Source organism: Diospyros lotus, chromosome 4 (genome assembly GCF_014633365.1).
Source record: "Diospyros lotus cultivar Yz01 chromosome 4, ASM1463336v1, whole genome shotgun sequence".
Classification (NCBI taxonomy): domain Eukaryota; kingdom Viridiplantae; phylum Streptophyta; class Magnoliopsida; order Ericales; family Ebenaceae; genus Diospyros; species Diospyros lotus.
Window position 1 is genome coordinate 38,680,127 of NC_068341.1, and position 25,154 is coordinate 38,705,280.

General features: G+C 37.0%; 1 protein-coding gene across 38 annotated transcripts; it reads right to left on the bottom strand.

The window, feature by feature from the left end:
* Window positions 1-76: 76 nt before the first annotated feature.
* Window positions 77-24,773, bottom strand: LOC127799271 (uncharacterized). 38 transcript variants are annotated; one of them, XM_052333145.1, is made up of 31 exons: window positions 24,631-24,773; window positions 21,214-22,596; window positions 19,807-20,376; window positions 19,141-19,704; window positions 18,483-19,043; window positions 17,811-18,380; window positions 17,135-17,701; window positions 16,467-17,039; window positions 15,793-16,365; window positions 15,122-15,691; window positions 14,448-15,026; window positions 13,827-14,345; window positions 13,224-13,724; window positions 12,549-13,121; window positions 11,928-12,452; window positions 11,254-11,826; window positions 10,633-11,157; window positions 10,120-10,534; window positions 8,668-8,825; window positions 8,047-8,565; window positions 7,372-7,944; window positions 6,692-7,270; window positions 6,017-6,589; window positions 5,339-5,920; window positions 4,685-5,236; window positions 4,010-4,582; window positions 3,419-3,907; window positions 2,745-3,317; window positions 2,041-2,647; window positions 509-723; window positions 77-417 (listed from the first exon to the last, which is right to left on the bottom strand). In XM_052333145.1, the coding sequence occupies exons 1-31, from the start codon at window positions 24,670-24,672 to the stop codon at window positions 214-216; spliced, it is 16,380 nt and encodes a 5,459-aa protein (XP_052189105.1). In that variant the 5' UTR covers window positions 24,673-24,773; the 3' UTR covers window positions 77-213. The 38 variants fall into 38 exon arrangements, 37 of the variants coding, with proteins under 37 accessions (XP_052189105.1, XP_052189098.1, XP_052189100.1 ...); XM_052333138.1 differs by having other exon boundaries at window positions 8,047-8,571; XM_052333140.1 differs by lacking the exon at window positions 8,668-8,825 and adding an exon at window positions 9,719-9,865 and having other exon boundaries at window positions 8,047-8,424; window positions 9,962-10,534.
* Between the last annotated feature and the right edge of the window lie 381 nt (window positions 24,774-25,154).

The window sequence follows — 25,154 nt, forward strand, 5'->3', positions numbered from 1 at the left end:
TTCCTCTAAAATTGTGAATGGATCTCTAATAAACTCCAAGGTCCTGGCTTGTTGGCATAATTGATTTAAAATTTTAGATCAACTTAGAAAGGATGATATTTCTCCCTGGGACTCAGATTACCAATTCAGAGTAAGCGTACCACTTCTGGAAATCATTGAAAGAGGATACTTTGCATAGAAAAAACGTGTCTTTGTTTTTTTTGATCAGGAGATCTACTTCTCTCTTTTATCTTCTTTATTGGCTATCGTGTTAATCTCAACTTTGCCCTTATTTACCTTTGTATCATTTTCTTGAGAGTACTTTGTTATGTGTTGACCAGTGGATTCTGGTGAGTGATCTGTAACAAATAGCTTTTCACTTTTCATCTCTTTTTCTGTGCCTTCACCCCTGTCAGCTATCTTAGGGCCCATGAGTACCTGAATGATCCATGACAATGCATGTTAATGAACAGGAAGTAGAAAAAAAAAAAAAAATTCAGAGAAAGTTATACATGAAGTTGAAATTGACCTTTTCATATATAATTGGGTCATTGATGTTTGTCTGATTTGATCTATCACAACTCTGATCCACACTATCTAACTCCAATTCAGGTAATGCTTCTGTTAAACTGATTTGTCTGTTCTTATCCTCTTGATCATGATGATATTCTTCTTCTCCAGTGCAAAATAGAGCATTACTCTTGGCAGGAACATGTTCCTCTATAGTTTTATCATTGTCATTACCTGCATAAGATGTTAGTAATCTGTGAATTTCCTTCCTTGTACATATGTGCACAGTTCCTTCCGTCTCATGTCGTACAGTGTTTTCTATGAAATGTTAAACTCCACTATTAGAACATATGCAAGAATCTGGGATGTCGTGTTATCTTGTACAAGTGGTTGATCACCTAAATAGCAAAGTATGGATATAGATGCGGATATGTGGTACAGTGATTTGGAGAAAATGACAATTTGAACCTGAACAAAGTGGCTATTATGACAAAAGAATATTTTTTTTTATGTTTTCTATTTGATATTTCTATAAAATAATATCGACGTACCACCAAACACAGAAAGAAATTTTCATTTAGGTTGAATATATACATTTAAATAGCAAAAACCATATGAAACATTATTTCATCAACAGTACTATACCAAAAATGTGAAAAGCATTTGAATTAAATAGTCAATTAATTATACATGAGAAAAAGTCTAGCTCAAAAGCACACTGTCAAAGAAGCATATAAAAATACAAGTGCTCCAACATTCAAATATATACCCAACTCCTGCAAAGTCATCATGCCACATGACATAAGCTGATGTATGTTGATGTCTCACTAGTTGTCAAGATTGGATAAGCCCAAATGGTTTGAATGACACATGGGTATTCATGCTTTATGGTTTATCACGCAAAAAGAAGAAAAGAAAAAAAAAAGGATTCTTTATGCATCCATTTACTAACATCACTGACTGCATTAAACACTGAAGAGATGGCAAATCTCTTGCAATAAAGGTGCTTCTCTATAGTGTTGTGCTTAAAAATTGATGAATAGTTTCTATTACTTTGGGTAAGGTTTTCCTTTGTGGCCAATCTTGAGATAAGTGCCTGTGAGGCAGTGGACATTCTTGCAAAGTCAATATTCCTTGGATAGTCTTTTTCTTTTCACAATAAAGTAAAATTGAGTCAGTAACCCTAGTTTTGACTGCTTGAAAGCCACAAAATGCTTGACTATAATGGTTTCAGTCACATTTGTGTAGTTGAGGAATGGCACTAACTAATTAGTATCCTGGTTTTTCAATGTAGCTACAGGTATCATTTTTCCCTAAGTTCCTAGAATTCTTGCTACCAACAATAATATTCAGATGAACCTCTTCTGGTAATTTGTGTTGCCTTTCCAAAAACGTAAGTAGTTTTGGAAATTGATATTGATTTATTGTATCCTACATCCTGTGTCATTAATTATCACATAATACCCTCTAAAGTTGGTGACAATGATTACTGAAGTTTCTGGCATACAAAGTATACTGGTGGGGAAAATTATAAGTTCTGGAACTACTCACCTTCCATTGTTATTTGAAACTCAGTTTCAGGACTTTTTTCTTTCTGATATGTCTCATATTTTTTGTAATCTGTGGCTGTTATCCCCTTTGACTCCACTTCAGAGTTCAGTTCGAGATTCTTTTCAAGTTTGAAGTGCATCTCACATCTTGTTGAAGTCACTTCCATGTTTACTGCCCTTTCAGTGGTTGTACTATCTAAAATGCTACTCTCTGCAATTCCGAGTGTTTCAAATGTCTTGTTTTCTGGTTCAATTTTCTCCTTAGGATTGATCTCATTTAATTCCTCTTCTGTGCTAAGTTCACCAGACTTCTGAAGTTTATCCTCTGCCTTACATGTTGCTGCAGTTGGTTCTGGGTTTATTGCCCCAACAGTGCATCTATGTTCTGGAATCATATTAACAAACTTTTCCTCTTCCTTGGGAACTTCAAATTCTTTATGGACTTGATCCCCCAATTCTGATGTGGAAACTGCATCATCTTTTTGACCTTCTACTTCCATTGTTTCTTCAGCAACCAGATGGTTGAAAGATAAATCAATACCATTCTTGTTTTGGATTTCATTTTCTGAACTTGTAATATTATCATCCAAATCAGATCCCAAGGCATTCTGCATCAAAAACAACAAAAGACCAGCTAAATCCTGAACTCTTTGCAACAAGATATTTAATTAATTAATGAAAAATTCAAAATTTGCAAATCCTAACCTTTGCTTCTGAAATTTCTTCCTCCTTGATAAAATTGGCAATTATTGTTTCATCTGTATTTCTTTCTTCATGGGCTACATTGGGGCTTCTTGGTTTTCCCTCCTTGACAATCATTTCAGCCTGCTCATGGACTCCAATTGTGCTAATGTCATCAGAACCTACTTCTGAGGGGAGTCCCAGGTTTGCCTTTTCAGATTCAAATTTCTCCTCAGGATTGATCCCCTTTAATTCCTCCTCTGTGCTAAACTCACCACACTTTTCAAGCTCATTTTCTGTCTTACATGTTGTTGGGGCTGGTTCCAGGTTTATTCGCTCTTCAGTGCACGTATGTTCTGGAATGGTATTGTCTGGACCTCTTTCATTAACAAGTTTTTCCTCTTCCTTGGGAACTTCAAATTCTTCATGAACTTGATCCCCCAATTCTAACATGGAAACTGGATAGACTTTTTCACATCCCGCTTCCACCATTTGTTCCACAACCAGATGGTTGTCACACGAATCAGTATCATTCTTGTTCAAGATCTCAGTTTCTGAACTTGTAATCCCATCATCGAAATCAGATTTTGAGACATTCTGCATCAACAACAAAAAAGATTAGCTAAATCCTGAACCCTTTCCAATAAGATTTTTTTTTTTTTTATTCTGATGAAAGGCTCAAATTTGCCAATCCTTACCTTTTCTTCTGATATTTCCTTCTTGATATTGCTAACAATTATTGTTTCATCTGTATTTCTTTCCTCATTCATGCCTTCAGGGACTCTAGGTGACTGCTCGCTAACAATCATTTCAGTCTGATCATTTACAGGAATTATGTTAATTTCCTCAGAACCTACAATTGAGGGCCTTACCAGGTTTGCTTTTTCTGGTTCACTTTTATCCTCAGGATTGATTTCCTTTAATACCCCTTCTGTGCAAAGCTTATTCTCTGTCTTATATGTTGATGCAGTCTCATTATCATGCTTTTCCTCTTCCTTGGAAACCTGAATTTCATTCTGAGCTTGATCCCCCAATTCTGACATAGAGACTGCATCATCTTTTTGACCTAACACTTCGATTGTTTCTTTGACAACCAGATGGTTGAGACATAACTCTGTATCATTCTTGTTTAGTATCTCAATTTCTGAACTTCCAATCGTATCATCCAAATAAGATTCTGAGACATTCTGTATCAGTAACAGCAAAAAATCAGCCAAATCTTGAACTTTATGCAACAAGATAATTATTTACTTAATTATGATGAAAAGTTCAAATTTGAGAATCCTGACCTTTTCTTTTGAAATTTCTTCTTCTTTGGTATCGGTGGCAATCATTGTTTCATCTGTCATTCTTTCTTCATCGACTCCGTTAGGGCTTCTAAGTTTTTCCTCCTTGACAATCGTTTCGACCTGCTGATTGACTGCAGTTGTATTAATATCCTCATATCCTATGTCAAAAGCACTTCCCTGGTTTACTTTTTCTGGTTCACTTTTCTCCTCAAGATTAATCCCCTTTAATTCCATTTCTGTGCCAAGTTCACTGAACTTTTCAAGCTCATTTTCTGTCTTAAATGTAGTTCGGGTTGGTTCCCAGTTTCTTAACCCTTCAATGCATGCATGTTCTAGAATGGTATTGTCTGGACCTCTCTCATTAGCATGCTTTTCATCTTCCTTAGGAATATCAACTTCATTGTGAACTTGATCCCCCAATTCTGACATCAAAACTACATCATCTTTTTGACCTACCACTTCCACTGTTTCTTGTACAACTAGATGGTTGAGACATGACTCAGTATTGTTCTTGTTTAGGATCTCAATTTCTAAACTTGTAATCTTATCATCCAAATATGATGCCGAGACATTCTGCATCAGTAACAACAAAAGATCAGCTAAATCCTTAACTTTTTGCAACAAGATAGTTATTTAATTAGTTATGAAGAGAAGTTCAAATTTGCAAATCCTAACCTTTTCATCTGAAATTTCTTCATCTTTGATATTGTTGCCAATTAGTTTTTCATCTGTCTTTCTTTCTTCATGGATTCCATGGGGGCTTCTAGGGTTTTCCTCCTTGACAATCATTCCAGCCTGTTTGTTCACTGCAATAGTGTTAATTTCTTCAGAACATACATTTGAGTGGCTTCCCTGGTATGCTTTTTCAGAATCACATTTCTCCTCAGGATTGATCCCCAATAATTCCTCTTCTGTCCTAATTTTACCAGACTTGGATGTTGTTGGGGCTGGTTCCAGGGTTCTTGCTTCATCAGTGCATGTATGTTTTGCATTGCTATTGTCTGGACCTCTCTCATTTACACGTTTCTCTTTTTCCTTGGCAACTTCAAATTCTTCATGAACATGATCCCCCAGTTCCGACATGGAAACTGCATCATCTTTTTGACCTAACACTTCTACTGTTTGTCCCACAATCAGATGGTTGTCACTTAAATCAGTACCATTCTTGTTCAGGATCTCAGTTCCTGAACTTATAATCCTATCATCAAAATCTGATCCTGCGACATTCTGGATCCATTACACAAAACATCAGCAAAATCCTGAACTCTTTGCTATAAGATACTTATTTAATTCATTATGATGAAAAAGTTCAAATTTGCCAATCCTTACCTTTTCTTTTGAATTTTCCTCTTTGATATCATGGGAAATTATCATTTCATCTGAAGATCTTTTCTCACGTATGTCTTTGGGGCTTGTAGGTGTTTGATCATTGACAATCATTTCAGCCTGCTCATTTACAGGAATTGGGCTAATTTCCTCACAACCTACATTTGAGGGGCTTACCAGGTTTGCTTTTTCTGGTTCAATTTCCTCCTCAGGATCAATCTCGTTTAATTCCTCTTCTGTGCTAACCTCACCAGAATTTTGAAGCCTATTCTCTGTATTACATGTCATTGAGGTTTGTTCTGGGTTTGTTGCCCCTTCAATAGTGCATGCATGTTCTAGAATAGTATTGTCTGCATCTCTCTCATTATCATGATTTTCCTCTACCTTGGGTAGTTCAATTTCATTGTGAATTTGATCACCCAATTCTGACATAGAGACTGCATCTGCATGTTCTTGACCTAACACTTCCACTGTTTCTTCAACAACCAGATGGTTGAGACTTAATTCAGTATTGTTCTTGTTTAGGATTTCAATTTTTGAACATCCGATCTTATCATCCAAATAAGATGCCAAGACAGTCTGCATCTGTAACAACAAAAGATCAGCTTAATCCTGAACTCTTTTTTACAAGATAATTATTTAATTAATTATGATAAAATGTCAAGATTTGAAAATCCTAACCTTTTCTCCTGAAATTTCTTGCTCTTTGATAGTGTTGGCAATTATTGTTTCACCTGTCATTCTTTCTTCATGGACTCCATGGGCGCTTCTAGGTTTTTCCTCCTTGACAATAATTTCAGCCTGCTTGTTTGCTGCAATTGTGTTAATATCCTCAGAACCTACAGCTAAGGGGCTTCCCAGATTTGCTTTACCAGAATCACATTTCTCCTCAAGATTAATCCCCTGTAATTCCACTTCTGTGCTAAATTCACCACAGTTTTCAAGTTCATCTTCTATCTTGCATGTTATTGGGGTTGGTTTCTGGTTTATTGACCCTTCAGTGCTTGCATGTTCTGGAATGATACTGTCTAGACCTCTCTCATTAGCATGCTTTTCCTCGTCCATGGGAACTTCAATTTCATTGTGAACTTGATCCCCCAATTTTGACATAGAGACTGCATCATCTTTTTGTCCTGCCAGTTCTACTGTTTGTTGCACAATGAGATTGTTGTTGCCTAAAACAGTGTCATTCCCTTTCAGGATCTCAGTTTCTGAACTTGTAATTGTATTATCAAAATCAGATTCCTTGACGTTCTGCATCCATAACACAGAAGATCAGCAAAATCTAGAACTCTTTGCAATAAGATTTTTGTTCAATTCATTATGATGAAAAAGTTCAAATTTGCTAATCCTTACCTTTTCTTCTGAATTTTCCTCCCTGATATCATGCACAATTATCGTTTCATCTGAACTTCTTTCCTCATGTCCGTTGTTGGGGCTTATAGGTGTTTGATTGTTGACAATCATTTCAGCCTCCTTATTTACAGGAATTGTGCTAATTTCCTCAAAGCCTACAATTGAGGAGCTTACAAGGTTTGTTTTTTCTGGTTCACTTTCCTCCTCAGTATTGATTTCCTTTAATTCCTCTTCTGTGCTACTGCTAACTTCACCAAAAGTTTGAAGCTTATTCTCTGTACTACATGTTGTTGAGGTTTGGTCTGGGTTTGTTGCCCCTTCTGTAGTGCATCCATGTTCCAGAATTGTATTGTCTAGACCTTTTTTATTATCATGCTTTTCCTCTACCTTGGTTAGTTTGATTTCGTTGTGAAGTTGATCCCCCAATTCTGACATAGAGACTGCATCATCTTCTTGACCTAACACTTCCACTATATCTTTGACAACAAGATGGTTGAGACATAATTCAGTATCATTCTTGTTTGGGATCTCAATTTCTGAAGATACAATCTTATCATCCAAATAAGATGCCAAGACATTCTGCGATAGTAACAACAAAGAATCAACTTAACCCTAACTCTTTGCAAGAAGATAATTATTTAATTAATTATAATGAAAAGTTAAAATTTGAAAATCCTAACCTTTTCATCTGAAATTTCTTCCTCTTTGATATAGTTGGCAATTATTTTTTCTTCTGTCCCTCTTTCTTCATGGACTCCTTTGGGGCTTGTAGGTTTTTCCTCCTTTACAATCATTTCAGCCTCCTCACTGATGGCAACCGTGTTAATTTCCTCATAACCTACATCTGAGGGGCTTCCCAGGTTTTCTTTTTCTGGTTCACTTTTCTCCTCAAGATTGATCCCCTGTAATTCCATTTCTGTGCTAACTTCACCACCCATTTCAATCTCATTTTCTGTCTTGCATGTTGTTGGGGTGGGTTCCAGGGTTATTGCTCCATCAGTGCATGTATGTTCTATAATGATATTGTCTGGACCTCTCTTCTTTGCATATTTTTCCTCTTCCTTTGCAGCTTCAAATTCTTCATGCACTTGATCCCCAAGTTCGGACATGGAAACTGCATCATCTTTTTGACCTCCCACTTCTACTGTATGTTCCACAATCAGATGGTTGTCGCCTAAATCAGTATCATTCCTGTTCAGGATCTCAATTTCTGAAATTCTAATGCTATCATGAAAATCTGATTCCATGACATTCTGCATCAATAACACAAAAGATCAGCAAAATCTTGAACTCTTTGCAATAGGATTCTTATTTAATTCATTATGATGAAAAAGTTAAAATTTGCCAATTCTTACCTTCTCTTCTGAATTTTCCTTGAGATCGCCTGAAATTATCATTTCATCTGAACTCCTTTCCTCATGTACGTCTTCAGGGCTTGTAGGTGTTTGATTGTTCACCATCATTTCAGCCTGATCATTTACAGGAATTGCGCTAATTTCCTCACAACCTACAATTGAGGGGTTTACCAGCTTTACTTTTTCCGGTTCACTTTCCTCCTCAGGGTTGATCTCCTTTAATTCCTCTTCTGTGCTAACTTCACCAGAATTTTGAAGCTTATTCTCTTCATTAACTGTTGTTGAGATTTGTTCTGGGTTTGTTGCCCCTTCAGTAGTGCACAGGTGTTCTAGAATGGCATTGTCTGGTGCTCTCTCACTATCATGCTCTTCCTCTACCTTGGGTAGTTCAATTTCATTGTGAACTTCCACTGTTTCTTCCGCAACCAGATGGTTGAGACATAAATCAGTATCATTCTTGTTTATAATCTCAATTTCTGAACACCCAATCTTATCATCCAAATAAGATGCCGAGACATTCTGCATCTATAACAACAAATGATCAGCTTAATCCTGAACTCTTTGCCACAAGATAATTATTTAATTAATAACTATGAAAAGTTAAAATTTGAAAATCCTGACCTTTTCATCTGAAATTGCTTCCTCTTTGATGTCATTGGCAATTATTGTTTCTTCTGTCCCTCTTTCTTCATGGACTCCTTTGGGGCTTGTAGGTTTTTCCTCCTTTACAATCATTTCAGCCTCCTCACTGATGGCAACCGTGTTAATTTCCTCATAACCTACATCCGAGGGGCTTCCCAGGTTTGCTTTTTCTGGTTCACTTTTCTCTCAAGATTGATCCCCTGTAATTTCATTTCTGTGCTAACTTCACCACCCATTTCAATCTCATTTTCTTTCTTGCATGTTGTTGGGGTGGGTTCCGGGGTTATTGCTCCATCAGTGCATGTATGTAATGTAATGATATTGTCTGTTGCTCTCTCCTTTAAATATTTTTCCTCTTCCTTTGCAGCTTCAAATTCTTCATGCACTTGATCCCCAAGTTCGGACATGGAAACTGCATCATCTTTTTGACCTCCCACTTCTACTGCTTGTTCCACAATCAGATGGTTGTCACCTAAATCAGTATCATTCCTGTTCAGGATCTCAATTGCTGAACTTGTAATGCTATCATGAAAATCTGATTCCATTACATTCTGCATCAATAACACAAAAGATCAGTGAAATCTTGAACTCTTTTACAATTTCTTATTTAATTCATTATGATGAAAGATTAAAATTTGCCAATTCTTACCTTCTCTTCTGAATTTTCCTCCTTGAGATCCCCTGCAATTATCATTTCATCTGAACTCCTTTCCTCATGCACGTCTTTAGGGCTTGTAGGTGTTTGATTTTTCATCATCATTTCAGCCTGATCATTTACAGGAATTGCGCTAATTTCCTCACAACCTACAATTGAGGGGCTTACCAGCTTTACTTTTTCTGGTTTACTTTCCTCCTCAGGGTTGATCTCCTTTAATTCCTCGTCTGTGCTAGCTTCACCAGAATTTTGAAGCTTATTCTCTTCATTACATGTTGTTGAGATTTGTTCTGGGTTTATTGTCCCTTCAGTAGTGCACATGTGTTCTATAATGGTATTGTATGGAGCTCTCTCACTATCATGCTCTTCCTCTACCTTGGGTAGTTCAATTTCATTGTGAACTTCCACTGTTTCTTCCGCAACCAGATGGTTGAGACATAAATCAGTATCATTCTTGTTTATAATCTCAATTTCTGAACATCCAATCTTATCATCCAAATAAGATGCCGAGACATTCTGCATCTATAACAACAAATGATCAGCTTAATCCTGAACTCTTTGCCACAAGATAATAATTTAATTAATAACTATGAAAAGTTAAAATTTGAAAATCCTAACCTTTTCATCTGAAATTACTTCCTCTTTGATATCATTGGCAATTATTGTTTCTTCTGTCCCTCTTTCTTCATGGACTCCTTTGGGGCTTGTAGGTTTTTCCTCCTTTACAATCATTTCAGCCTCCTCACTGATGGAAACCGTGTTAATTTCCTCATAACCTACATCCGAGGGGCTTCCCAGGTTTGCTTTTTCTGGTTCACTTTTCTCCTCAAGATTGATCCCCTGTAATTCCATTTCTGTGCTAACTTCACCACCCATTTCAATCTCATTTTCTTTCTTGCATGTTGTTGGGGTGGGTTCCGGGGTTATTGCTCCATCAGTGCATGTATGTAATGTAATGATATTGTCTGTTGCTCTCTCCTTTAAATATTTTTCCTCTTCCTTTGCAGCTTCAAATTCTTCATGCACTTGATCCCCAAGTTCGGACATGGAAACTGCATCATCTTTTTGACCTCCCACTTCTACTGCTTGTTCCACAATCAGATGGTTGTCACCTAAATCAGTATCATTCCTGTTCAGGATCTCAATTGCTGAACTTGTAATGCTATCATGAAAATCTGATTCCATGACATTCTGCATCAAGAACACAAAAGATCAGTGAAATCTTGAACTCTTTTACAATTTCTTATTTAATTCATTATGAGGAATGGTTAAAATTTGTCAATTCTTACCTTCTCTTCTGAATTTTCCTCCTTGAGATCGCCTGCAATTATCATTTCATCTGAACTCCTTTCCTCATGTACGTCTTCGGGGCTTGTAGGTGTTTGATTGTTCACCATCATTTCAGCCTGATCATTTACAGGAATTGCGGTAATTTCCTCACAACCTACAATTGAGGGGTTTACCAGCTTTACTTTTTCCGGTTCACTTTCCTCCTCAGGGTTGATCTCCTCTAATTCCTCGTCTCTGCTAACTTCACCAGAATTTTGAAGCTTATTCTCTTCATTACATGTTGAGATTTGTTCTGGGTTTATTGTCCCTTCAGTAGTGCACATGTGTTCTAGAATGGTTTTGTATGGAGCTCTCTCACTATCATGCTCTTCCTCTACCTTGGGTAGTTCAATTTCATTGTGAACTTCCACTGTTTCTTCCGCAACCAGATGGTTGAGACATAAATCAGTATCATTCTTGTTTATAATCTCAATTTCTGAACATCCAATCTTATCATCCAAATAAGATGCCGAGACATTCTGCATCTATAGCAACAAATGATCAGCTTAATCCTTAACTCTTTGCCACAAGATAATTATTTAATTAATAACTATGAAAAGTTAAAATTTGAAAATCCTAACCTTTTCATCTGAAATTTCTTCCTCTTTGATATCATTGGCAATTATTGTTTTTTCTCTCCCTCTTTCTTCTTGGACTCCTTTGGGGCTTGTAGGTTTTTCCTCCTTTACAATCATTTCAGCCTCCTCACTGAAGGCAACCATGTTAATTTCCTCATAACCTACATCCGAGGGGCTTCCCAGGTTTGCTTTTTCTAGTTCACTTTTCTCCTCAAGATTGATCCCCTGTAATTCCATTTCTGTGCTAACTTCACCACCCATTTCAATCTCATTTTCTGTCTTGCATGTTGTTGGGGTGGGTTCCAGGGTTATTGCTCCATCAGTGCATGTATGTAATGTAATGATATTGTCTGTACCTCTCTCCTTTACATATTTTTCCTCTTCCTTTGCAGCTACAAATTCTTCATGCACTTGATCCCCAAGTTCGGACATGGAAACTGCATCATCTTTCTGACCTCCCACTTCTACTGTTTGTTCCACAATCAGATGGTTGTCACCTAAATCAGTATCATTCCTGTTCAGGATCTCAATTGCTGAACTTGTAATGCTATCATGAAAATCTGATTCCATTGCATTCTGCATCAATAACACAAAAGATCAGCGAAATCTTGAACTCTTTGCAATAGGATTCTCATTTAACTCATTATGATGAAAGGTTAAAATTTGCCAGTTCTTACCTTCTCTTCTGAATTTTCCTCCTTGAGATTGCCTGAAATTATCATTTCATCTGAATTCCTTTCCTCATGTACGTCTTCAGGGCTTGTAGGTGTTTGATTTTTCACCATCATTTCAGCCTGATCATTTACAGGAATTGCGGTAATTTCCTCACAACCTACAATTGAGGGGTTTGCCAGCTTTACTTTTTCCGGTTCACTTTCATCCTCAAGGTTGATCTCCTTTAATTCCTCTTCTGTGCTAACTTCACCGGTATTTTGAAGCGTATTCTCTTCATTACATGTTGTTGAGATTTGTTCTGGGTTTGTTGCCCCTTCAGTGGTGCACACGTGTTCTAGAATGGTATTGTCTGGTGCTCTCTCACTATCATGCTCTTCCTTTACCTTGGGTAGTTCAATTTCATTGTGAACTTCCACTGTTTCCGCAACCAGATGGTTGAGACATAACTCAGTATCATTCTTGTTTATAATCTCAATTTCTGAACATCCAATCTTATCATTCAAATAAGATCCCGAAACATTCTGCATCTATAACAACAAAAGAGCAGCTTAATCCTGAACTCTTTGCCGCAAGATAATAATTTAATTAATAACTATTAAAAGTTAAAATTTGAAAATCCTAACCGTTTCATCTGAAATTACTTCCTCTTTGATGTCATTGGCAATTATTGTTTCTTCTGTCCCTCTTTTTTCATGGACTCCTTTGGGGCTTGTAGGTTTTTCCTCCTTTACAATCATTTCAGCCTCCTCACTGATGGCAACCGTGTTAATTTCCTCATAACCTACATCCGAGAGGCTTCCCAGGTTTGCTTTTTCTGGTTCACTTTTCTCCTCAAGATTGATCCCCTGTAACTCCATTTCTGTGCTAACTTCACCATCCTTTTCAGATTCATTTTCTTTCTTACATGTTGTTGGGTTTTGTTCATGGTTTATTGGCCCTTCAGTGCATACATGTTCTGGAACGGTATTGTCTGGAGCTCTCTCATTAACATGCTTTTCCCCTTCCTTGGGAACTTCAATTTCATTATGAACTTGATTGCCCATTTCTGATGTAGACACTGCATCATCTTTTTGACCTAGCACTTCCACTGTTTCTTGGACAACCAGATGGTTGAGACATAACTCAGTATCATTCTTGTTTGGGATCACAATTTCTGAACTTCCAATCTTGTTATCCAAATCATATGCCAAGACATTCTGCATCAGTAACAACAAAAGATCAGGTAAATCTTGAACTTTATACAACAAGATAGTTATATAATTAATTATGGAGAGAAATTCAAATTTGCAAATCCTAACCTTTTCGTTTGAAATTCCTTCATCTTTGATATCATTGGCAATCACTTCAGCCTGCTCATTGACTGCAACTGTGTTAATTTCCTCAGAACTTACATCTGAGGGGCTTCCCCAGTTTGCTTTTTCAGAATCACAGCTATCCTCAGTATCGATCCCCTTTAATTCCACTTCTGTGGTAAGTTCACCACACTTTTTGAGCTCATTTTCTGTCTTGCATGTTGTTGGGGCTTGTTCTGAGGTTATTGCTCCACCAGTGCATGTAGGTTCTGCAATGCTATTGTCTGAACCTCTCTCATCTACATGTTTTTCCTCTTCCTTGTTAACTTCAAATTCTTTATGAACTTGATCCCCCAGTTCTAACATGGAAAATGCATCATCCTTTTGGCCTACCACTTCTACTGTTTGTTCCACAATCAGATGGTTGTCAGCTGAATCAGTATCATTCTTCTGGATCTCAGGTTCTGAACTTGTAATCCTATCATCAAAATCAGTTTCCATGACATTCTGCACCCATGACACAAAAGATCAGCAAAATCCTGAACTCATTGCAATAAGATTCTTATTTAAAACATTATGATGAAAAAGTTCAAATTTGCCAATCCTTACCTTTTCTTCTGAATTTTCCTCAGTGATATCAGGGCTTATATGTGTTTGATTGTTGACTATCATTTCAGCCTGCTTCTTTACAGGAATTGTGTTAATTTCCTCACAACATAAAATTGAGGGGCTTACCATGTCCATTTCTGGTTCAATTTCCCCCTCAGGATTGATCTGCTTTAATTCCTCTTCTGTGCTAAGTTCATCATAATTTTCAAGCTTACTCTCTGTCTTACATGCTGATGAGGTTTGTTCCAGGTTGGTTGTCCCTTCAGTGTGGATATATCCTGGAATGGTATTGTCTAGACCTCTCTCATTAACATGCTTTTCCTCGTCCTTGGAACCCTCAATGTCATTGCGAACTTGATCCCCCAATTCTGACGTAGAGACTGCATTATCGTTTTGACCTAACATTTCCACTGTTTCTTCCACAACCAGATGGTAGAGACATAACTCTTTATCATTCTTGTTTAGGATCTCAATTTCAGAACATCCAATCTTATCATCAAAATCAGATTCCAAAACATTCTGCATCAGTAGCAACAAAAGATCAGCTATATCCTGAACTCTTTGCAACAAGATAATTATTTATTTAATTGTGATGAAAAGTTCAAATTTGCAAATCCTAACCTTTTCTTCTGAAATTTCTTCCTCTTTGATATCAGTGGCAATCATTGTTCCATCTGTCGTTCTTTCTTCATGGACTCCTTCGGGGCTTTTAGGTTTTCCCTCCTTGACAATCATTTCTGCTTGCTCATCATTGACTATTGTGTTAATTTCCTTATAACCTTTGTCCAGGGAGCTTCCCTGGTTTGCCTTTTCTGGTTCACTTTTCTCCTCATGGCTGATCCCCTTTAATTCCATTACTGTGCTAAGTTCACCACTCTTTTCAAGCTCATTTTCTGTCTTGCATGTTGTTGGGGTTGGTTCCTGGGTTATTGCCCCATCGATGCATGTATGTTTTGCAATGCTGTTGTCTGGACCTCTCTCATTTATATATATTTCCTCTGCCTTGGCAACTTCGAATTCTTCGTGAACTTGATCCCCCAGTTCAGACCTGGAAACTGCATCACCATTTTGACCTCCCACTTCTACTGTTTGTTTCACAATCAGATGATCGCCATGTAAATCAGTATCATTCCAGTTCAGGATCTCAGGTTCTGAACTTGTAATGCTATCATCAAAATCAGGTTCCAAGACATTCTGCATCTGTAACACAAAAGATCAGCTAAATCCTGAGCTCTTTGCAATAAGATTATTATTTAATTCACTATGACGAAAAGTTTAGATTTACCAATCCATACCTTTTCTTCTGAATTTTCCTCCTTGATATCGTGGACAATTATCATTTCTTGTGAATTTCTTTCCTCGTGCACATCTTTGGAGTTTATAGGTGTTTGCTTGTTGACAATCATTTCAGCCTGCTCATTTACAACAATTGTGTTAATTTTCTCAGAACCTACAATTGAGGGGCTTACCAGGTTTGCTATTTCTGGTTCACTTTCCTTGTCTGGATTGACCTCCTTTAATGACTCTTCTGTGCTAAGTTCACCACAAATTTCAAGTTTATTCTCTGTCTTACATGTTGTTGAGGTTTGTTCTGGGTTTGTTGCCCCTTCTGTGCATGTTTGTTCTGGGATTGTATTGTCTAGACCTCTCTCATTAACTTGCTTTTCCTCTTCCTTGGGAACTTCAATTTCATTGTAAACTTGATCCCCCAATTCTGAAATGGACAGTGCATCGTCTTTTTGACAATCCACTTCTACTGTTTCTTCCTCAACTAGATCATTGACACATAAATCAGTCTCATTCTTGTCTAGTATCTCAATTTCTGAACTTGTAATCTTTCCATCCAAATCAGATGCCAAGACATTCTGCATCAGGAACACAATAGATAAGCTAAAACCTGAACTCTTTGACATAAGATAATTCTTTAATTAATTATGATGAGAAATTCAAATTTGCAAGTTCTAACCTTTTTTTCTGAAATTTCTTCCCCTTTGATATCATTAGCAACTTTTGTTTCATCTATTGTTCTTTCTTTATGGACTCCTTCGAGACTCCTAGGGTTTTCCTCCCTGACTATCATTTCAGCCTGCTTATTGACTGCAATTGTGTTAATTTCGTCATAATCTACATCTGAGGGGCTTCCCAGGTTTGCTTTTTCTGGTTCACTTATCTCCTCAGGATCGATCCCCTTTAATTCCTTTTCTGTGCTATGTTCACCGCACTTTTCAATCTCATTTTCTATCTTACATGTTGTTGGGGTTGGTTCAGGGTTTATTGCCCGTTCAGTGCATGTTTGTTCTGGAATGTTATTGTCTGGACATCTCTCATGGACATACTCTTCCTCTTCCGTGGGAATTTCAAATTCTTCATGAGCTTGAACCCCCACTTCTGATGCGAAAACTGCATCATCCTTTTGACCTCCAATTTCCACTTTTTGTTCCATGACCAGATGGTTGTCCCATAAATCAGTATCATTCCTGTTCAGGTTCACAGTTTCTGAACTTGTAATCCTGTCATCAAAATCAGATTCCAAGACATTCTGCATCCATAACAGAAAAGATCCGCTAAATCCTGAACTCTTTGCAATAAGGTTATTATTTAGTTTATTATGATGAAAAGTCCAAATTTTCTAATCCTTACCTTTTCTTCTGAATTTTCCTCCTTGATATCACTGGTGATTATTGTTTCATCCGTACTTCTTTGCTCCTGTAGGCCTTTGGGACTTCTAGTTGTTTGCTCATTGACAATTATGTCAGCCTGCTCATTTACAAGAATTGTGTTAATTTCCTCAGAAAATACAATCGAAGTGCTTACCTGGTTTGCTTGTTCTGGGTCACTGTTCTCGTCGGGATTTATCTCCTTTATTTCCTCTTCTGTGCTAAGTTCACCACACTTTTCAAGCTTGTTCTCTGCCATACATGTAGTTGAAGTTGGTTCTGGGTTTATTGCCGCTTCAGTGCATGTATGTTCTAGAATGTTATTGTCTGGACATCTCTGATTATGTTGCTTTTCGTCTTCCTTGGGAACTTCATATTCTTCATGAACTTGATCCCCCAATTCTGACATGGAAACTCCATCTTTTTGACCTCCCACTTCCACTGTTTCTTCCTCAACAAGATTGTTGACACATAAATCAGTCTCACTCTTCTTTATGATCTCAATTTCTGAACTTGTAATCTTATCATCCAAATCAGACTCCAAAACATTCTGCATCTGTAAAATAAAATATCGGCTGAAATCTAAACACTTGGTGAGAAGATAATTATTTAATTCATTACAATGAAAAGTTCAAATTTGCAGAGCCTAACCTTTTCTTCTGAAATTTCCTCCTCTTTGCTATCATGGAAAATTATTGTTTTATATTTCCTCCTTTCCTCATGGACTCCTTTGGAGATTATAGGGTTTTTCTCCTCGACAAACATTTCAGCCTCTTCATTGACAGCTATTGTGCCAATTTCCTCATCATTTGAGAGGCTTCCCAGGTTTTCTTTTTCTTGTTCATTTTTCTTCTCAGAGTTGATCTCCTTTAGTTCCTCTTCTGTGCTAAGTTCATCGCACTTTTCAAGCTTATTCTCTGTCTTAATTGTTGTTGCTATTGGTTTCAGGTCTATTGCCCCTTCAGTGCATGTATGTTCTGGAACCTTATTGTCTGGACCTTTCTCATTAATATGCTTTTCCTCTTCCTTGGGGACCTCAAATTCTTCATGAGCTTGATCCCCCAATGCTGACGTGGAAATTACATCATCTTTTTGACCTCCCACTTCCACTGTTTGTTCCACAACAAGATGGTTGGCACCTAATTCAGTATCATTCTCGTTTAGGATCTCAATATCAGAACTTTTAATCGTATCATCCAAATCAAAAGCCAAGACATTCTGCATCCATAACACAAAAGGTCAAGTAAATTCTGAAATCTTTGCAAGAAGGTAATTATTTAATTAATTATAATGAATAGTTAAAAACTCAAAAATTTTAAATTTTAACCTTCTCTTCTGAAATTTCTTCCACCTTGATATCATTAGCAATTATTGTTTCATGTGTCCTTTCTTCATGGATTCCTTCAGGGCTTCTAGGTTTTTCTGCCTTGACAATCATTTCAGCCTCCTCATTGACTGCAATTGTGTTAATTTCCTCAGAACCTACATCCGAGGGGCTTTCCAGGTTTTCTTTTTCTAATTTGTGTTTCTCCTCAGGATTGTTCTCATTTGATTCCTCTTTTGTGCTATGTTCACCACCATTTTCAAGCTCATTATCTGTATTGCATGTTGTTGTGATTGTTTCAGGGTTTATTGCCCCATCAGTGCATGTATGTGCTGGAAAGCTATTGTCTGAATTGTTCTCATTGTTTTGCTTGTCCTCTTCCTTGGGAACGTCAAATTCTTCTTGCGCTCGCTCATGCAATTCTGATCTGGAAACTGCATCATCTTTTTGACTTCCTACTTCCACTCTTTGTTCCACAACCAGATGGTTGTCACCTAAATCAGTACCATTCTTGCTCAGGATCTCTGTTTCTGAACTTGTAATCCTATCATTTATATCAGATTCTGAGACACTCTGCATCAATAACACAAAAGATCAGCTAAATCCCAAACTCTTTGCAATAAGATTACTATTTAATTCATTATGTTGAAAAGTTCAAAATTTGCTAGTCCTTACCTTTTCTTTTAAGATTTCCTCCTCATTGTAAATTATGGTTTTATCTGCCATCCTTTCCTCATGGACTCTTTTGGAGATTATAAGGTTTTGCTCCTTGACAATCATTCCATCCTCTTGATTGACAGCTATGATATTAATTTCCTTGGAACCTACATCTGAGAGGCTTCCCTGGTTTGCTTTTTGTGGTTCACTTTTCTCCTCAGGATTGATCCCCTTTAATTCCTCTTCTGTGCTAAGTTCATCACACTTTTCAAACACATTCTCTATCTTAGATGTTGGGGTTGATTCCAGGTGTATTGGCCCTTCAGTGCATGTATTTTCTGGAATTGTATTATCTTGACCTCTCTCATTAACATGCTTTTCCTCTTCCTTGGGAACTTCAAATTCTTTATGAACTTGATCCCCCAATTCAGACATGGAAACTGCATCATCTTTTTGACCTCTCACTTCCACTGTTTGTTCCACAGCCAGATGGTTGTCACCTAACTCATTATCATTCTGGTTCAGGATCTCAGTTTCTGAAATTATAATCCTTTCATCAAAATCAGATTTCTCGACACTCTGCATCCATAACACAAAAGATCAACTAAATCCCAAATCTTAGCAATAAGATTATTGTTTAATTCATTATTAGAAGTTCAAATTTGCTAATCCTTACCTTTTCTTCTGAAATTTCCTCCTCAATGTCATTAGCAATTATAGTTTCATCTGTTGTTTCAACATGTATGCCTTTGGGGCTTCTAGGTTTCTGCTCGTTGACAATCATTTCAGCCTGCTCATCTACAGCAATTGTGTTAATTTTCTCAGAACCTACAATTGAGGGGCTTACCAGATTTTCTTTCTCTGGGTCCATTTTCTCCTCAGGATTGATCCCCTTTAATTCCTCATTTGTGGTAAGTTCACCACACTTTTCAAGCTTGTGCTCTGTCGTACATGCTGGGGTTGGTTCCAGGTTTATTGGACCTTTAGTGCATCTATCTCCTGGATTGATATTGCCTGGACTGCTCTCATTAACCTGATTTTCCTCTTCCATGGGAACTTCAAACTCTTCATGAACTTGATGCCCAAATTTTGACATGGAAACTGCAACATTTTTTTCACCTGGCATTTCCACTGTTTCTTCAACAACCAGATGGTTGACACATAATTCTGTATCATTCTTGTTGATGATCTCAATTTCTGAACTTGTCATCTTATCATCCAAATCAGATCCTGAGACATTCTGCATCAATAACAAAAAAGATCAGCTAAATCCTGAACTCTTTAGAAGAAGATAATTTTTTTATTTTGTTACATTGAAAAGTTCAAATGTGCTAATGTTAACCTTTTCTTCTGATATTTCCTTCTCCATGATATCATTATCTGTTATTGTTTTCTCTGTCCTTTCTTCTTGGACCCTTTCGGGGCTTCTAGATTTTTCCTCCTTGACAATCATTTCGGCCTGCTCATTGACAGTTATTGTGTTAATTTTCTCAGAACCTACATCCAAGGGGCTTCCCAGATTTTCTTTTTCTGGTTCACTTTTCTCCTCAGGATTGACCCCCTTTAATTCTTCTTCTGTGCTAAGTTTGCCTGACTTTTGAAGCTTATTCTGTGTCTTACATGTTGTTGCCGTTGGTTCCAGGTTTATTGCCCCTTCAGTGCATGTATGTGCTGGAATGGTATTGTCTAGACCTCTGTCATTAGCATGCTTTTCTTCTTCCTTGGGAACTTCAAATTCTTCCTGAACTTTTTCCCCCAGTTCTGATGTGGAAACTTGATCCCGATTTTCATTTCCCACTTGGATTGTTTCTTCCTGTGGAGGATGGGTGACATAAAAGTCATTACCATTCTTGTTTGGAATGTCAGACGCCTCATTTCTGATCATCTCATCTACGCCAGCTGGATGAAGATTCTGCATCACATGTATACAAATTAGCTAAGCTTAAAATCTGCACAAGAAGACTATTCATTGTGCTGATATAAGAAACTACAAAAAAGGTGATGATAATTTCTATTCTTAACCTTTTCTTTGGGAACTTTGCTTTTATTCATGTCAAGGGCAATCACTTTAGTGAGTTCTTCAGGGCTTCTGGCAAGTCTTCAGTATTGCCAATTGTTTGATTATACTCATCACCTAAAGTTGCTTTAAAACCCTCCAAAGCTACACCTAAGGGGCTTTCCAAGTTTGCATTTTTCGGTTCACCTTTCTACTCAGCATTTACCTCATTTAACCCTTCTTCAGTGTTCGGTCTACAATCCTTTTCAGGTTTAGTTCCCACCTTACTTCTGGAGGTTGCTTCCATCTTTGGTGCCCCTTCAGTGAATATGTCCTTTGGAATGGAACTCTCTAGACTATTGAGTAATTCAAGTTATAAAAACTGTTTCCCATGTTTTCTGTTAGCACATGTTCCCATGTCTAGTGTGTTCCTGATATTTAGCATTTAATTGTTAGGTTCATTAGACAAAGTTGTTGAAGTTGTTGAGATAAAGTCGTTTCATGTCTCCTATTGGTAAGGTCCAGTAGTCTTTATAAGGACCAAGTGTTGATGGTTCTCAGGTGAAGAATTTCAATTCAAAGAATTGTGTTTTCAAGTCTTGACCTTTTTTTTTTTCATAGACTTCTCCTTTCTTCATGTATCTTATCCAAATACTGTTGATTGACTTTGCATCAGGCATATAAAATAAGCTAGATCTTGAAATGTTCACAGGAATATAATAAATCACTTCATTGAATATAATAAAATCTGACCTTGTCTTCTGGAAAATCCTTCTCATTGGTTTCATCCTTCGTTGTTTCCCTAAGGATTTCTTCCAGACTATGAACCGATACTTGCTTCTCTCTGTTGGTGATCTTCTCAGAATGCTTATTAGTGGAAGTTGTTACAATCTCCTCCTGAGCTACATCCAAGGGGTTTCTCAGGTTTGCATTTCCTGGTTCAATTTTCTGTATGAACTGCTTTGAGTCTTCCTCATATTTTAATATTTCTTTTTTGTCCTCTGCAGCCACACTGTCATCTTCACCTGCCATAACCATAACTTCTTCATGTTTGCATTCTTTTGTCTGCACTTCTGCTGATGGGAGGTTCCCACTTTGTCTTCTCCTCATGCTTTCTTTTGGCTTACTAAATGCTATATCAGCTTCTGGTTGAAGGTTCTCATTATCCTTACCTGTCATAATTTGACTGCTATTGGCTTTTGCAATATTTTCAAGGATTGTATTTTGGTTGTCTGATTCATCTTGATCATCCTTGATGATATCATTCAACCCAGTTTCAGATTCTTCATGGGGTATCTCTGACTTGCCTATTTTCTCAAAGCACATATTTTCAACTTTTTCAACAAAAAAAGATTCTACGTTCTCTTTTGGAACTTCTGTTGAAGTTGCATCTTTCAACTTCTTTCTTAATTCAACTGTTTCTTGTCTTCCTTCCTTGCATTCCATGCTGGAGTTCTCTTTAAGATTCACATCTATGTCTGGTGCAGGGATCAGTGAGCTACTAAGCTTTTCCGTTGCAGCATCACTGCTTTCTGTTGCCTCTTCTGTTTTTTGATTTTCTGGGCAGACTGTTTCTCTTAAGATACAATGATCTCTCACATCATCACCTGGAATTTCCTTTCCCTCATTTTTTTCATCCTCTGTATCTTTACTTGATGCATGCTCCATCCTTTCCTCCTTGTTGGAAAGACCTGTTAATTTTTCAAAATCCATTCCCAAATCTTCTATCAAATCTGGAGTTTGAATTATGACTCCTGCATTTTGACAGGAGCTTGCCTCCCCTATGGTCTTCTGATCTCTTACCATGCCTCTATTCTCCTCCTCCAGCCAGCCACCAAGTTCTTTGGTATTCAATTGATTTTCTTCAATATTCTTCACTTCATCAGCAAGTCTGGGCAATTTTGTATAAATTTCTCCCATAGTCATTCCAATATTGTCTTTATTGGTGGCATTTACACTTGCAACCTCAATATTGTCTTCTTCTACATGCATGATTTCAGTCTTTTCCAATATTTTAATGGTATCAAGAGGTTGGCTAAGCCAAGATTCAATTTTTTTCTTTTTTTCTGGGGGAACCTTATTGACAGGTATATTTACAAGTTCACCTGTAGGCTCTTTGTCTTCCATTTCTCTTTTCTGCAGTCAATGAAAGAAAAGTGAATTTCTTGCCTTCAGCTTTGTGATAAAAAGGCTTCTTCAAGAAAACAACTATCAAAACAGTTGAGGAGGCTGCACAATAAGAGTTAGTGTTGTGCAGCAGCTTCAGCAAACTAGAACCTGGCATAAAGATTGATATTTTGTAGAGAGGCACTTGTCCTAAGGATTATATTAAGTGTTAGATTAAAGTTTCATGCACCAAAGAACAACCTTTTACTAATTTCCCTTTCTCATCTTCAACTATTAGACAGAATATACAATATATAACATCCATTCTTAATCCAGTTCCGTTGTACTTAAATTAAGACTTATCAGACCAAACATCACAAGTTCTAGACAGATGAGAAAATTGTTGGAGCATAACCCTCTTAGTGAGAAATCAAGTCTGGATATAAACTATGTGCCTTCAAGGGACAAGATGGATTGGAGAGAAGGCTAAAATATTAACAAAATTCAGATATAAAGATTGGTACTCAGGAAGAATCATGCAAATAACAAGGTGGGGATTATTATCGATGATACTTTAAAGGATGGGGTAGCAGATGCAAGGAAAATGGGAGACATGATTATTGCTACTAAGGTTGTTCTTGGAGAAAGAGACTATGAACATTGTTAGTACATATGCACCACAAGATGGGTTAAGTGAAGAAATAAAGACAAAATTTTGGGAGGATTCAGAGGGGTTAGTGCAAGGAATACCTAGGTAGAGAAGATTTTTATAGGAGACAACTTAAAAGGTCTTGTCTCAAGTGAATCAGTATATGGATATGCACATGGAGGTTATGGATTTGGAGAAAGAAATACTGAGGGCAAAGCTTTTGGATTTTATGATAGCATATGAGCTCATCATAGCTAATTCTAGGTTCAAGTAGCGAGATGAACACTTGTCACACATAAAAATGGCTTATCAACTGCCCAAATAAACTACTTTTTTATTAGACGAGAGGCAGCTTATGTTGTAAGCACTGTAAACTAGGAGAATACCTAACTATTCAACATAGATTTACGGTCCTTAATGTCCATATCTAAAAAATGGAGAAGAATGATTTAATAGTGCAGATTTTTGTTTCTTTTTATCAGAGAGTAGTGCAGATTTATGTTATAATCAGCTGAGTTTAGTACTAGAGAATGACTATGATAGTATCAAACACAAATTATTCTAGTTTGAACAATTACACCCTTAGGATGAGTGAATTTTATGCTGGAACACTAAATATTGTTGGTATATCTAGTATCTAGCTTTATAAATGGGTTTTTTTTCTCTTATTTATGACATAAGAAACACTTAAAGGTATTCAATTAGGATTAACAAGGATGCCATTTGGAAATGTGATTAGAAAGATGTTAATCGCCTTATGCTCCTATGGATGTTTGTGGTTTTGTTTTATACTCTTTCAGCCATATATATCTTCAAGATCACATAGAAAGTTAACAAAATGAACATTCATAAGCACAGAATCAAGGGATAATATTGACAGATGGTTGAAGACAGAAATTTTCCTGAGAATAACTGGGTAGATTCCTACAAATTTATTATATACACCCACACACACACACTTATCAAGGCTGGAACCATGGCAACTTCATTGTTTCTTGGAAATCTACTTCAGGGAATTCTGGTTGTGGAAAATACAGTGTAGTTCTAATCTTTTTAAGGTTGCTTGTAGATACTCTTGCCCTCCATTTTTACAAGGATTTTCTTTCTTTGTTGAAAAGAAAATGAATAATTTATGTTTATACATTTTTTCATGCATATAAGAGCATTTATTTTCCTTCCCTATACATCCACAGATCCTAGTTCCAAACGTGGCATAGGAATCACCTGATCTTGCACAAATTTGGAAAAATTCCTCTCCAGAAACCCACTCACGCCATTCAAAGACACAGATCATCACAACATGATATTATTTAGAAAAATCATCCTTGTGATACAAGATCACACACGGTTTTTCCATTCTATAGACATCATGAAAATCAATATGGTGCAGATCATAGAGATGAGGTGTTGCTTACCATTAGAGATGTAGGATCTGAAGTATCAGCTTCTGTTGCCATTTCTTATGCAGTAGAATCGGAATCAGGTTGCTGCAGCCTTGAGAATGTCCTGTTTAAGCTTCTGATAGCAGTCAGTACTCAATATCCTCATAAAATTTCTGGTATAGTGAGTAGTTTAAAAGAATTCATAATTTTGAATATATAGTATGTGCCACATGGGCAAAACTGACAAAATGCCACTTGAATGCTATTGTTTTGGTGAGTTGGCAAGATCCTCAACTGTCTCACTGAACGACATGCACATGCCCTCACAGGCCAATACAGCTTTAGTGAAATTAAAAATCTAATAGCTGGGATGTTTTTACAACCAGAACGTTGGGTAATTAAATGAGCTTTCTTGTAGGTTAGTTCGTATTCCCTTTCTGCATTTGAATTGGAAGTGATTGATATAGATTGCTCATATTTTTTTCTTAGCTTAAGGTGTAATATTTTTCTTTCATTGGCCAGTTTTACCACCAAGAAACTTACCTGAGAGGTGCTCA